The 13,256-nt window shown below is 29.5% G+C and overlaps 1 protein-coding gene across 1 annotated transcript; it reads left to right on the top strand.

The window, feature by feature from the left end:
* The first annotated feature begins 7,010 nt into the window (after positions 1-7,010).
* On the top strand, positions 7,011-8,874 carry LOC112510455 (protein IQ-DOMAIN 14-like). The gene is made up of 3 exons (XM_025115876.1): positions 7,011-7,424; positions 7,699-7,893; positions 7,981-8,874. Exons 1-3 carry the CDS (start codon positions 7,011-7,013, stop codon positions 8,578-8,580), a joined length of 1,209 nt encoding a protein of 402 aa, XP_024971644.1. The 3' UTR covers positions 8,581-8,874.
* The last annotated feature ends 4,382 nt before the right edge of the window (positions 8,875-13,256 follow it).

Here is a 13,256-nt window from a genome sequence, read left to right as displayed (position 1 = left end):
TATTTAAATAATTCTAAAAAGTTAAATAAAATATAATTAGTGAAATTTTAATATATATATATATATATATATATATATATATATATACATTGAGAGAGAGATTTGTTTAGGAATAAAGTTGTAAAACTAAATAAAATAAGTAATAATAACACGGGAATATCAAGGAATTTGACACACTCAAKAATAAAAAATATTTCACATAAATATATGTCTCCTTCAAATATTTCAACTTACATTGATGTAAGAAAATCAATTGAAAGAAGCAAAAAAGAACCATATTGGAAAACTTAAAATATACGATGAGTCAATCCTAAGGCATTGCATGAATCTAACTTCAACTTTTTATTTTATTGCTTTGTTGTAAAAAGGAATCTGTAAGGCTATTTGGATTGACTAAATTGAGCAATGAACACTTACGCAACCAAAAGATAACTTATAAAAGTTATGGCATAAGAAAAAGAACTATCAAGAATATTATAAAAAATCAATCTATAATATATTGTTTTAACACATATAAAGCAAGTAAACTAAAGAAAGCCCAAAAGATATTTATATTATACATAACTAATCTCATAAAGCAAAACGATTACTTAGTGGAGAGARAAACGTAAACGTCTTGTATGTCCAGAATTATGAACATCGATGGTTGCAATCATGTTGCACCTTAAGAAATGAGTGAATACCTTTAAAATTCTTCAATTAATTTATCATTTAATTGCATTATTAAAAATAAATTATATATGATTCATATAACAACTCATACATGATCCAGACGACTTTACCCTGCGACTTAAGTGGCCTCAAAAGTCGCAAGCTTCCATTTAAGATCACATGTGAGTTTGTACATTAACGACATTTTTCTTTTTTTTTTAAATAATTAACGTTCTCGTTCGAACTTTCCTCTATGTATGTATTATTAAATATATATATATATATATGTATATATATATATATATGTGTATTTTATATATTTGTGGATTCTAATTTCATTTAAAAAATAAATATGATTGAATTTTTTTTATTGAACTACCTCTTGATCTTATATTAATATATTTTTAAATATATATTGATATATCGAGAAATTTTGATATATTGATTGATTTTTGATGATTTTTTTTTTCAATTGTCATGTACATAGAAATTTATATACATTGRTGTAAATAAAAATAAATGTATGTACATTTTAGTTTTTTTTATAAAGAAAAAAAATACGATTGAAACTTCTCATTGAACCACCTCTTGGTTTTTAATTTAATATATTTTTAATTATATRTTGATATATTGATTGATTGAGAAATTTTAATGTATTTTGATATATATCGATTGATTTTGATGATTTTTATTTTTTCAATTGTCATGTAATTAAAAATATACATTTATTGTTATAAAATAAAATATATGTAGTTTTATGTATTTGTGGATTCAAATTCTTTACAAATAAATAAATAAAATTAAGTTAAAAAAGTAGGAAAATGAAAGGTTTAGCAATTAATATGTTGATTGTATATCATAAATAAATAAAAATAATAATAATATAGATAAATATGATAGAAAACTTCTCATTAAACAGCCATTTGGTTCTTACTTCACACACCGCGTGTTGCATAGTGATGAAACTTGTTTTGTTAGAAAATACGTAATCAAATTAAGGTGAAACGTTCATAATCAATTGTATTATAAGACGGTGATTACATTGGGGTGTTTTTGATGCAATTTTTTTTCATTGATATTGTTTCTTGTAACTAAAGGAATTCATACATTTTATATTTTTTGGTTGCAGAACAATAATTCTATTGAAGTTCAATTTGTATAAAAATTGTTAGCCGCAACCCGCAAGTATTGTATGATTACTATTGAGCACTTTCGTAGGTGTATGCAAAAGTAATATTTTCAATTTAGATTGTAACACTTATTTTCCAGATTTTTTTTAAATAAATTCATGTACATATAGTCATCCGAATAATTAGATGTGTAATCACAATATAAGAAATGCTATAACTAAATTTATAATACAGTTAAATACAATGCAAGGTATATAAGCATATTATAAGCTTACCGATTGTTGTAAACAATAGCTAATCATGGTTGGCCAAAAACCGAAGAACTGAAATTTAAATTGGATTCATTATAGACAGAGAAATTATTATTGTCTTAGTTTTGATAACAGAAAATTTAGTTTTGTGTAATGATGCTTACGATGTATAAGCACAAAAAAGGATGATGTACATATACCATTTTTCATCCTCAACACACATCCTGACTTTAAAAACACAATAGTGAATGGACCAACCATACGATATGTACAAAATCACATACCAAACTTAAAGACTTCAAATATTTMTAACCCAATAAATAAAATTATAATGCAATCAACATAAAATTATCACACGACTAAACTTACGATAAGAACATACTTAAAAATATAATCCAATCAAAATCATGATACAAACATACATAACATTCTAATACATTCTAAATTACAAAATAAACTTGCATAAAATTCTTACCTTAGATCATAATCATAAATTCCCACAACCYAAACTTGAAAACTTCAAAATTTTAAGACTTAATATATAAAAGTTGAAGAACTCGAAAATCTGCAAATCAAAAATTACATAGTAAACTTAAACACTTCAAATTTTCACCTAATACATAAGAGTTATAATACAAACATAAATAAAATTATAATGCAATCAAAATCATGAAACAAATCAATATAAAATTATTACCTTGTATTGCAACCAAAAATCAAATATTGAACTTGAAGACTTCTTCAAATCTTCATGACATAATGCATAAAAACTATAATGCAATCTAAATAATGATACAAACATTCATAAAATTATAGGAGAAGAGAAATAACAAAAAAACTATGAAGATTATYAATAGTAAAATAGAAGAAAAACCAAAGATGAAAATAAATTTAGAGATGTATAAGATAGAGATAGAATTTGAGAGGATGTGAGAGATGAAGATGAACAAAAAGTTGTTGTTTTTATATATATAAATAAATAAATGATTGGAAAAGATGAATGATTTGGAGTTATGTAATTTGAATTAATATAGAAGAAGATGAATGATTTGGAGTTATGTAATTTGAATTAATATAGAAGAAGATGAATGGTTTGAAGTTGAATGCAAACATTTAAGAAAAAAAACATAAATTGACAAAAATAATAATATAATAGTGGATATTAAAAGAATGAAGGAGAAAAAAGAGAAATAAGGTTCTAAGTTCTAGGAGAAGCCATCTGAACAACTCATGGTTTCTTATTTAATATATAAACCCAAATAAACAAAAATGCAAATGACCTCCAAAAAAACTGAATAGATGGGAAGAATTGAGAGGTTAAGAGAGATATTATGCTTAAACAATGTTAAATTGTTTCTTCAATGATTCATATGCCACTTTATCAATACAAAAAGAAATCCATATGCCTACATAATTCCAACTATAATGTGAATGTCTCCGACTAAAAAAAAAATATTATACTTACATAAACAAAAACTCATATCATGATTTGTCTTATTGAACGACACCTCAAATAAACAAAAATGCAAATAACATCCACAAATTTATAACTGAATAGAGATAAAAAATCGAGAGATTAATAGAGAGATTATCATAGAAGTATACCACAAAATTATACATGAATATAGAGGAAGAATTGAGAGATTATTATAGAGGTTTACCTTGAAGAGAAAATGAAAATTTGTAACCAAATAGAGAGAAATAATGAGAGTTAAAAGAGTAATTATTAGAGGGAACATGAATAGGTTGAAACAACCTAATTAAAAGATCTTAAATGTGAATATTAAAAATAAAAAACAAATATTGAGGTAGGAAAAGTTTGAAAAAAGAAGAAAAAAGATAAAGCATTTTCTTGTTTTGAGAAGAGGCCACATCATTACATGTGGTTTCTTCTTTAATATATATATAGATATAGATTTATTGTCTCCATAAATTTATTTATGGAGTTTTTAAAGTGCAATTATATTATTGTATTATTAGTGTGGGCAAATTATATGAAAAAGTAACATACTTTAACTTGATTTCTATTTTGGATAACGTACTTTCAAAACTTCCATTTTGATACATAAGATGTAAAGTTTTAAACATTTAAGTACCCGGGTAACTGGTTGAAGTATTAACCGATTATCATGCTGATGTGACGAGTGATGTGGTATCCAACTCGGTATTATTTGCTGACGTGGTCAGTGACGTGGATTTTTTTAAATATAAAATTAGTCTTTTTTTTAATCTAATTTTAGTTTTCAAGTGGTTATCCGAGTACTTAAATGTTTAAAACTTTACATCTTAGGTACCAAAATGGAAGTTTTGAAAGTACGTTACCAAAATAGGAATCAAGTTAAAGTACGTTACTTTTTCATACAATTTACCCTATTAGAGTTGCATATCCTCTAAACTTTTGAAGAAATGCACTAAGATGTATCAGATTAATCTCTATATCAAGTGTGATTTATGGGTGTGATTGAGATTAAAAGTGACAAATGGTTTAGGTCTATTTTTACGTTTTTCACATTAACTCTCATTCTCATACGATCCTTAGTCTTCATACATATTACAAGGTGTGAGGGTTAATGTCTATCATCTGGGACATTTGTGTCTAGGGCCCTCGATCGACGCTCCTACACATTTTTGCTCGTCAAGCATTTGTTAGAGGAGACGTGTTTAAGACTTTAAGTTAACGACTAGATTTAGATTCATTATATCTTGAAACCTTCATTCTTTTTCTCGAATAGTTTAAAAAATACCTCTCGAAGGAATTCGAATTCACATGGTAGAACGTAATTCTTTGGGCTCTAACAAGAAATTCCAATTCTTTCATACCATCTCACCACGATAGATGTCATCATTGTCCTCACCATCTTGTCATTACCACTGTCCCCTTCACCCTACCACAATCGTCGCCATCGATGTCACCACCACCATTGTTGTCAATACCACCGCACTACAATCATCACCATCGCACCACTACCATCGACACTGCTATCGCCCCCACCCCACTACTATTTTATCCAACGAAACAAACAGATAGATTCAAATTCTTTTGACAAATTTTATTTCAATTCCTGCCAACCAAATGTATGGTCAAACATAATTAAATTTCATTCCAATTCCTTATAGTTCCAATTTCTTTATCAGATTCTCGTTCAGACAAATTCCATTATATAAACCAAATATGGTCTTAAAGCTTAATTGCACTATTTCAAATATGGCAGCATCATTAATCCCGTCAATTAAGTTATTCGGTCGCTTCGATTCTAGGGCTTTCAATTTCAAATTAAGTTGTGCATAAACCCCAAAAACTAGGGTTTTCATGAGGTCCACTGGCCTGTAGATTTTGAAAAGGGGGGAAAGAAGTGAAATGATTGTTGTTTTTGAAATATAGAAGGCAGGAATGTCACCATGTGATTATTAACTGGTTGACATCATAATTGCTACTTTTCACGAGGATCTTTTTAGAATTTTATGATTTTTGTCTCTAATTCTTGGCTTGTTTGACTGGACTATTTGTGTGTATGTTGTTAACTAGAGAGGGAGAAAGATATGATTGTGCTTTTTTTCTTACAGATCTTCTACTTTCCAATTGGACCAAATCTGGATTCTGTGCAGGTAGGAAGTCTTCAATGGTTTCCGAGACCTTTTCCCCTAAACCCTAAATAATGGTTATAAAGAAAAATCGATCAAAATAGTTAAAATTCCATCCGTTAAATTCAATTTTTAGTATTTTTTCAAGGTATCAAAATTTTTACTTAGAAATTTGAATCTTTACATAGAAATTGAATCTTTACTCACAATTTTTTCAGAAAAAAAATAGAAAGTTGAATCTTTATCGGTGTTCAAAAATCTCCTCATAACAGCTATTGTGGTGCACCATAGCTTTAAGACTTGTGTGTCACGTCATATTAAACCAGTAGCACACTGATGCACCGTGACCTAATGCTTGGTTTTTGTAATGAAATATTTGATTTTTTTTTACCTTTTTAATGTTTTATTTGTTGGTTTCTAAATATATATCATAATTTAAATTATTTGATATCACTGACTCATATACTAATAGTAGAAAATATATGTTTATATGTATAATAACTTATATGATATAAAGATTTGACGCCATAAGCCATGTATTGAAAAACAGTGCGGCCTTTGCCTTCAAAGGCTTGAGTCTTTGACCTCCCCGCCAAGCCACACCTCATGCTATTTATAACCTTGATCTTTTTTTCAATTTCCGGTGTAAGGATTCAAATATTTGCATAAATTTTGGCTAAATTTAGACTCGTGACGTTGAATTAGACATTCAAAAACTAAAGCGCACAATATAAAATGTTTATTCAATTGAAAAAATGGGTAAAAGATGAAGTTGGACAAGAAAATTGGCTATTTTTTATCGATTCTCAGGTTATAAATTACCCATTTTCACTTCAAACTTGTGATTTGCTCTGAAGATTTAACAAATTTTGGTTTGATGGTTGAGTTTTGTGTAATCCAAAATGAAGGCAAATAAGGTCGCGTCTCTTTTTACAACTTTTTCCTTTGTTTCTTTCTGCATCATCTTTTTGTTTTGTAATGCAGTTCATCACGAGGTTATGTCAGAAAAACAAGAATAAAAATTCAAAAAAACCCATACGTTATCTCTCAAAAACAGCATTATTTTAAGGTTTTTGATGCCTTTTTGTTAACATTTTCTACTCCCACAACATCACCTCATTTCAGAACAGACTTTACAATTACACACAGCTCTCTCTCTCTCTCTCTCTCTCTCTCTCATCATCTGTCTGCATTTCCAACTTGTAAAAGATTCTAAATGTCCTTCCAAATGTTCCTTCAGTGATAATAAACACTTGGCTCTTTTCTTTCACCACCTGTGGAAATCTGAACTTATCCCTCACTCTTTGCAGGAGAGATAAATACATTGTGTTTGAAACTTTTAATCTATTTCTTTCTCTAAAGTTTCCATTCTTGAGTTTAGAGAAAGAGAAAAGAGATGGGGAAAGCTACAAGATGGTTTAGAGGGTTGTTGGGTATGAAAGATAAAGAAAACGTGGACAATTTGAATTCCGGTGACCGGAGAGAGAAGAAAAGATGGAGCTTTGCAAAACCCTTGAAGGAATCTCAGGTGCCGGCGCCGGCGCCGGCGATGGGTCACATCAATCCATCGGTATCAGCAAGTAATGCTGTTTGGTTAAGATCTTACATGTCTGAAACACAGAAGGAACAGAACAAACATGCAATTGCCGTTGCTGCAGCCACCGCCGCGGCTGCTGATGCAGCTGTGGCCGCCGCACAGGCTGCCGTCGCCGTCGTGAGGCTCACAAACAACGGCAGAGGAACCCTTTATGGCGGTGGCACTGAAAGATGGGCTGCTGTCAAGATTCAAACAGTTTTTAGAGCCCATTTGGTGATTATTGTTCCTTCTCTTGAAATCTTTAGAGCCCATTTGGTGATTTTTAGTTTCTTTTTATTGAAATCTTGAATTCTTTGAAGCCTATTTGGTGATTATTAGTTTCATTTTCTTGAAACCTTGAAATCTTCAGAGCCCATTTGGTGATTATTAGTTTCATTTTCTTGAAATCTTTAGTGCCCATTTGGTGATTATTAGCTTCATTTTCTTGAAATCTTGTTTAGATGCAAATAATTTGGATTTAACCATCTTTTTGGTTGTTTGATTGCAGGCTAGAAAAGCTTTAAGAGCTCTAAAAGGATTGGTCAAATTGCAAGCTCTTGTGAGAGGATTTCTGGTTAGAAAAAGAGCAGCTGCAACTCTACACAGTATGCAAGCTTTGATTAGAGCTCAGGCTGCGATTAGATCCGAAAGGGCTCGCCGTTCGTTCACGAAAGATCACGAAATCCGCCATAGAAAGTCCATCGTAAGATCCTGTGGTCCTGCATTCGTTGTTTGAATTTAACTTGTACCCATTTGATTAAATTACACATTCTAAAAAACCCATTTTCAGGGGAGGTTCGACATTGAAAGAACTGAATTCCATAGCAAGAGACTCTCGGCTTACGAATCTTCAACAAATTGCTACGATGAGAGCCCGAAAATAGTCGAAATCGACACCTACAGACCTCACTCGAGATCCCGACGCATCAATACTTGCACATCCGATTCCGGAGAGGAATCACAATGCCATTGCAACAACAACAACAACATGCCATCGCCACTCGCAAACCCTGCGTGTATCTCGATTCCGGAGTTCAACCATCTTCAAGACTTCGAATGGGGATACGTGGGCGATGAATACAAGTTCTCGAACACGGCCCAAAGCACTCCACGTTTCATGAACTCCAACCGGTCAAACGCCCCAGCCACGCCGGCCAAGAGCGTATGCGGAGACGGGTTTTTCAGGCCGTATTCGAACCACCCGAGTTACATGGCGAGCACACAATCGTCTAAGGCGAAACTACGGTCGCATAGTGCTCCGAAACAAAGGCCAGAGCCAGGGCCAAAGAAGAGACTGTCTTTGAATGAAATAGTGGCATCAAGATACAGCTTAAGTGGCTTAAAGATGCAGAAATCTTGTTCACAAGTTCAAGCAGCTTATGATTTGTAAGAATGGTTGTTACTTAGATTTGATGAATGTGTTTGGTTTTGATAGATAGGGGCAAAAAGGGAAAATCCATTTTCTTGTTCAAACTGGTCTGCTTCAATGGGACTGAAGATGGGTGTTTTGTGTAAATCATGTTAAGAGTTTTTGAAGTCTGAAGGGTTTGATTGATGAAAGGGGGTTTTGTGTTATGGTTTTGGGTGAAATGAATGTAATTATGATGGGAGGGTGAGCCATGAAACTTGAACCCACTGCAAGTCTTGTGAGCAATGATTACAAATGATGTTCATTTTGGTACTATTTTTTATTTTCAAAGCTTTCAATTCAAACTTATAACTTCCCTCTTTCCCTTTTATAGCCATCTTCACATTTTGCCCTGATCAACATCCTTTTTTAAACAAACATGTGGGCGGTTTGAAAGTTGCTGAATGGTTTGATGCAAAATGATTAAAGGACTTTTATGATATATTGTAATATGAGATAATAGTTATTTGGTAATTATTTACAACGAAATTAGGACGTTGAATGGTTAAGGGAAACCCATGATACAAAACCATTCGAAGGGTTTTAGAACCATTAAGAAACAGACTTTGTTGTGCCAAACAAGATTCACCTCTTAACGGTTCAGAGGCTATCTCTTAATAGAACTATTAAGGTAAACAAACAACCCCTTACTGAATTTGTTTGGTTTAACGAATGTTGTTTAGCCGAAACAACCCTGTTGCTCTGACTTTGGCTTGCATCATCCGTGTATACCTTGGTTCGATGTGTATCACATATGAGCATCTTGAATAGATTCTCTGTAACGGAGAAATAATTTTTTGAACAAACAGATTTTTCAAAACTTTCTCCAAGATGAAGAAAATATGAAATATGGTAAAATTTTCACATTTGGAGAATTTCTAAATTCTCACGAGAACCCAACTCTTTATTTAATTATTGAATAATGGTATGGAAACTGTTGGAACTGAATGCAATTTTTTCAGATATTTTCATTTTAAATTCTTCATTTTAAATAAATTATAGAAAATCTGTTAGAAATGTTGAGCACCGTCAAGTTTTGAAAAAGCTAATGGAATAGAAAAAGAACATAAAAATTCAAAATCACATCGGAGGAGATGCCCTCAGAGTTGAATGATCCATAAAAATCCAGGTATTATTTAATTGTTCAAGAAAAAACAGATAATATATATACCTTTTGAACGTCCATGTTTGGTTTCGTCTCGTAAGTCACAAAAACTATCCTTAAAACTTGATTTTAAAGCAAGCCATTTTCATTTTCATTTTATTAAGTTTTCCCTTTTCAGGTTTATTCATGTGTCCTTTACAAAAAATACGAGCGCTTGAAACGAGAAAACATAATAATGAATGATGATTGGTTAAACGACATGGATGGAGGCGGTTGTTCAAAAACGATGCTAATCCTAATCCTACTACGAGACCTAATTGATGGAATATGTAAAGTACGAATTTCCCACTTGTTAACGCAAATCAAGGGTTTAATTTATAGAATATTACGGTATTAATCTATGGAAATCCAGAGGATGGGTATTATTTTAAGTTGCTCACCGGCGTTTAGTATATTTAATAAACTTTGAAATTTGAATTTTTTGAAGGTAACGGCTATATTATTTTATAATTTAATATATATATATATATATATATATATATATATATGACCTCATTCAAGAAAGAACTGATTAGTTTATGGTGACCGTAAAATCCAATGTCAACTACAAATCAAATGATAAATTAGGAAATTAATAATTTTGGTAATTTTTAACTTAAAATATTACTTAAGGGCATTTTAGTTATTCTACATTTATCCTCTCTCTCTCTCTCTCTCTCTCTCTCTCTCTCTCCTCTCATCTCTCTCCAACGAATACCATATCTATACATGATACATATTGTGACACGCTTTATAAATAACCAAAAAACATGTGATACACTTGGTAAAGAAAACATTACATGATATATTGTGTTACATTTCGTAAAACAACTAAAATATATTGTGTTACATTTCGTAAAACAACTAAAATATATTGTGATACACTTCGTATGACAACAAAAATACACTGTGATACACACTATGATACCAAATCTGGTTGATGAATACAACTGTGATACCACTATATTGCCACTGCGATACTTAATAAGTTTTAACAGTAAGAAATTGTATATTTATTTTCTCAATTGTAACTTCATAAAAAGAAACTTCCATAATTTGTTTGATTAATAAGAAAACAAGTCTCTTTTTCTTAATTAAGGTAATACAGTTAATATAATAAAATGATTGGCTTATAAAGAAGTCTAATCAAATGAGAACTAATTAATTTTGTGGTAACCGTGAGGTCCAATCTCAACCACAAATCAATAGATAAATTAGGAAAGTTATAATTTTCCTAATCTAGTTTTGATTGTTTCCTAATATATATAGAAGTTGGTATTATACAATCTTTGACATTTATACAACCAATACAACTCAATCTCAACCGTCAATTTAATTTGATTAATATGTGATTTTATAGAAGTTTTGATTGTTTCCTAATATAAAGTATTGATTATAATTAATGAACCATATTCATCTTTCATAAATATTTAAATCATAATAAATGAACTATTATCATTTTCATAAATATATCAATTTATTAGGTTGCATTGGTTGTAAAAATACGATGGGTTCTATTTGAAACGAACTCTCTCTCTCTCTCTCTCTCTCTCTCTCTATATATATATATATATATAATATAGAGGTAAGTTATTTTGTTAACCCAATTTATGGTTTTAACTTTGAAAATCCATTACAACAAGGTATTATTGGAAAAAGTTTTCATAAAGTTTGTAACTGCTCATTAATGTTCATATGAATATTAATAAAAAAATCTTCATCATTATGAACATCGACATCTCCCCCTATATGAACATGGTTTATAGATTCATTTGTGTTAGCTATACAAACTATTTCGTAAACAATTCATTTGTGTTAGCTATATAAACTCTTTAGACCAATAAAAATTAATCTAGTACCATGATTCATAGAATTAATGATTGAGGATAATCTAGTAATGTTATGTTTTGTAGTACTTTAATGCATTTAAAAGGGAGTTACATTACTCCTTAAATTTAGCTGTTTTAATATTTTCAATGTGTTGTAAGTTATATTGTTTGTGATTGTTCATAAACAAATGTATTTTGATAAATAATCAATAACTTCAACAATCATCATCCTTAATCGAACGACTTCGTTGTTTCCGGTGATTGTATGATATGGATGATCAACAAGAACATAGTAACAGTCAAATGCATGAATGTGCACTCATCTGAAGCACTTATTTTCCCCAACACCTCATTATATTCTATTTGTATATCTGTAATAAACTTTAATGACTAAATACTGTAATTTCAATGAATTGTTTCTTAAATACAGTCAAAACGTAAATATTTACTTACGAGTCTCGAATGTCAAAATTTTTGTATTGATTCAATTTAACGAAATCAAAGCAGTAAAATTCATCTGTTTCGAATATCAAATCCAAAAAATGTCGTTTTTCAAGAATAAAAATTACTTGTCTAACTTATTAGCGATGGTTTGATCTCAACGACTAATTTCATCAACAATTTACCCTTTAAATATTTACTAGAAGGATATTCGCACAATGTAGTGAAATACATTTCGATTTTAATATTTTATTTTATTTTTGTCCATGTTGATATAATATGGTTTTACATGGTTTTTTGAGAAAACAATGATGTTTTTATTTTTGAATAAAATAAAATTTTGAAAATATCATAATTTTTTGAAAAGATATATCGATATTAGTATCAAATTAACTATTTAAAAATTATCATTTTTAGTATAATTTTTTAATTCATTTTTTTATCATAATTTAATTTATGTTTAATAATGAAGTAATATATTCTTGATCCAACGATATAATTATTTATAAAGATAATAATTAAGTATTTTGTTACAAGTAATAATTATTTTAATTACATTTTGAGTTTTTATATTTAAGCTGTGATGTTTATCTTGTATTTGATTATGTTTATCTACAGTTAATTACACGAATTCATAAATAAAGCTTTAATAAGTTAACTTATATACAATTTGCTTGTAATCTTGAATTTTAAGTAATATGTATTAATTAATAGTATCTCATGCATAAAAAATGATTTTTTTAGGATTTTCATCAAATGCTTTATAATGTGGTATAAATTTTGACCAGGAATTCAAAAATAAATAGTAAATTTATTATGGCTTTAATTTTAGATATTATTATAATTATGTTTTTAATAGAATTTTAAATGGGGGTTGATATCCCCACTCCCTTACGTCATTTCCCACCCCCTCCTCCTCACATCTTTCCTCACTCACACCCTCACATTCACCGAATTTTTTAAAATTTTAATTTTAAATTTACATTTCATACACCTGTAATTAGATAATTAATTTACTTTATATCATTTTCTTTTAAAATTTTCATTTTACACCCTTATCAATTTAACACACATAATTATATATCAATTATAACATGTTTAAAAAATATATTTTTATTTTAACAAATTACATCATTATAATCGTCTCGTTAATRYCTTCGAAATGAGTCCAATATTGAATAGTTTTTGAATTAATTATATTATTATATATTATATATAATATGAAAAAATATTTTTAATATTTA

Source organism: Cynara cardunculus (assembly GCF_001531365.2).
Source record: "Cynara cardunculus var. scolymus isolate 2C chromosome LG 3, CcrdV1, whole genome shotgun sequence".
NCBI lineage: Eukaryota > Viridiplantae > Streptophyta > Magnoliopsida > Asterales > Asteraceae > Cynara > Cynara cardunculus.
Note: the sequence above shows the minus strand (reverse complement) of the source record. Positions and strands in the feature narration are given on the sequence as shown.

Coding starts and splice junctions, on each gene's coding strand:
- LOC112510455 (XM_025115876.1), top strand. CDS start 7,011: ATGGGGAAAGCTACAAGATGGTTTAGAGGGTTGTTGGGTATGAAAGAT. Junction 7,425..7,698: donor CAGTTTTTAGAGCCCATTTG/GTGATTATTGTT, acceptor GTTTGATTGCAG/GCTAGAAAAGCTTTAAGAGC. Junction 7,894..7,980: donor TCCGCCATAGAAAGTCCATC/GTAAGATCCTGT, acceptor ACCCATTTTCAG/GGGAGGTTCGACATTGAAAG.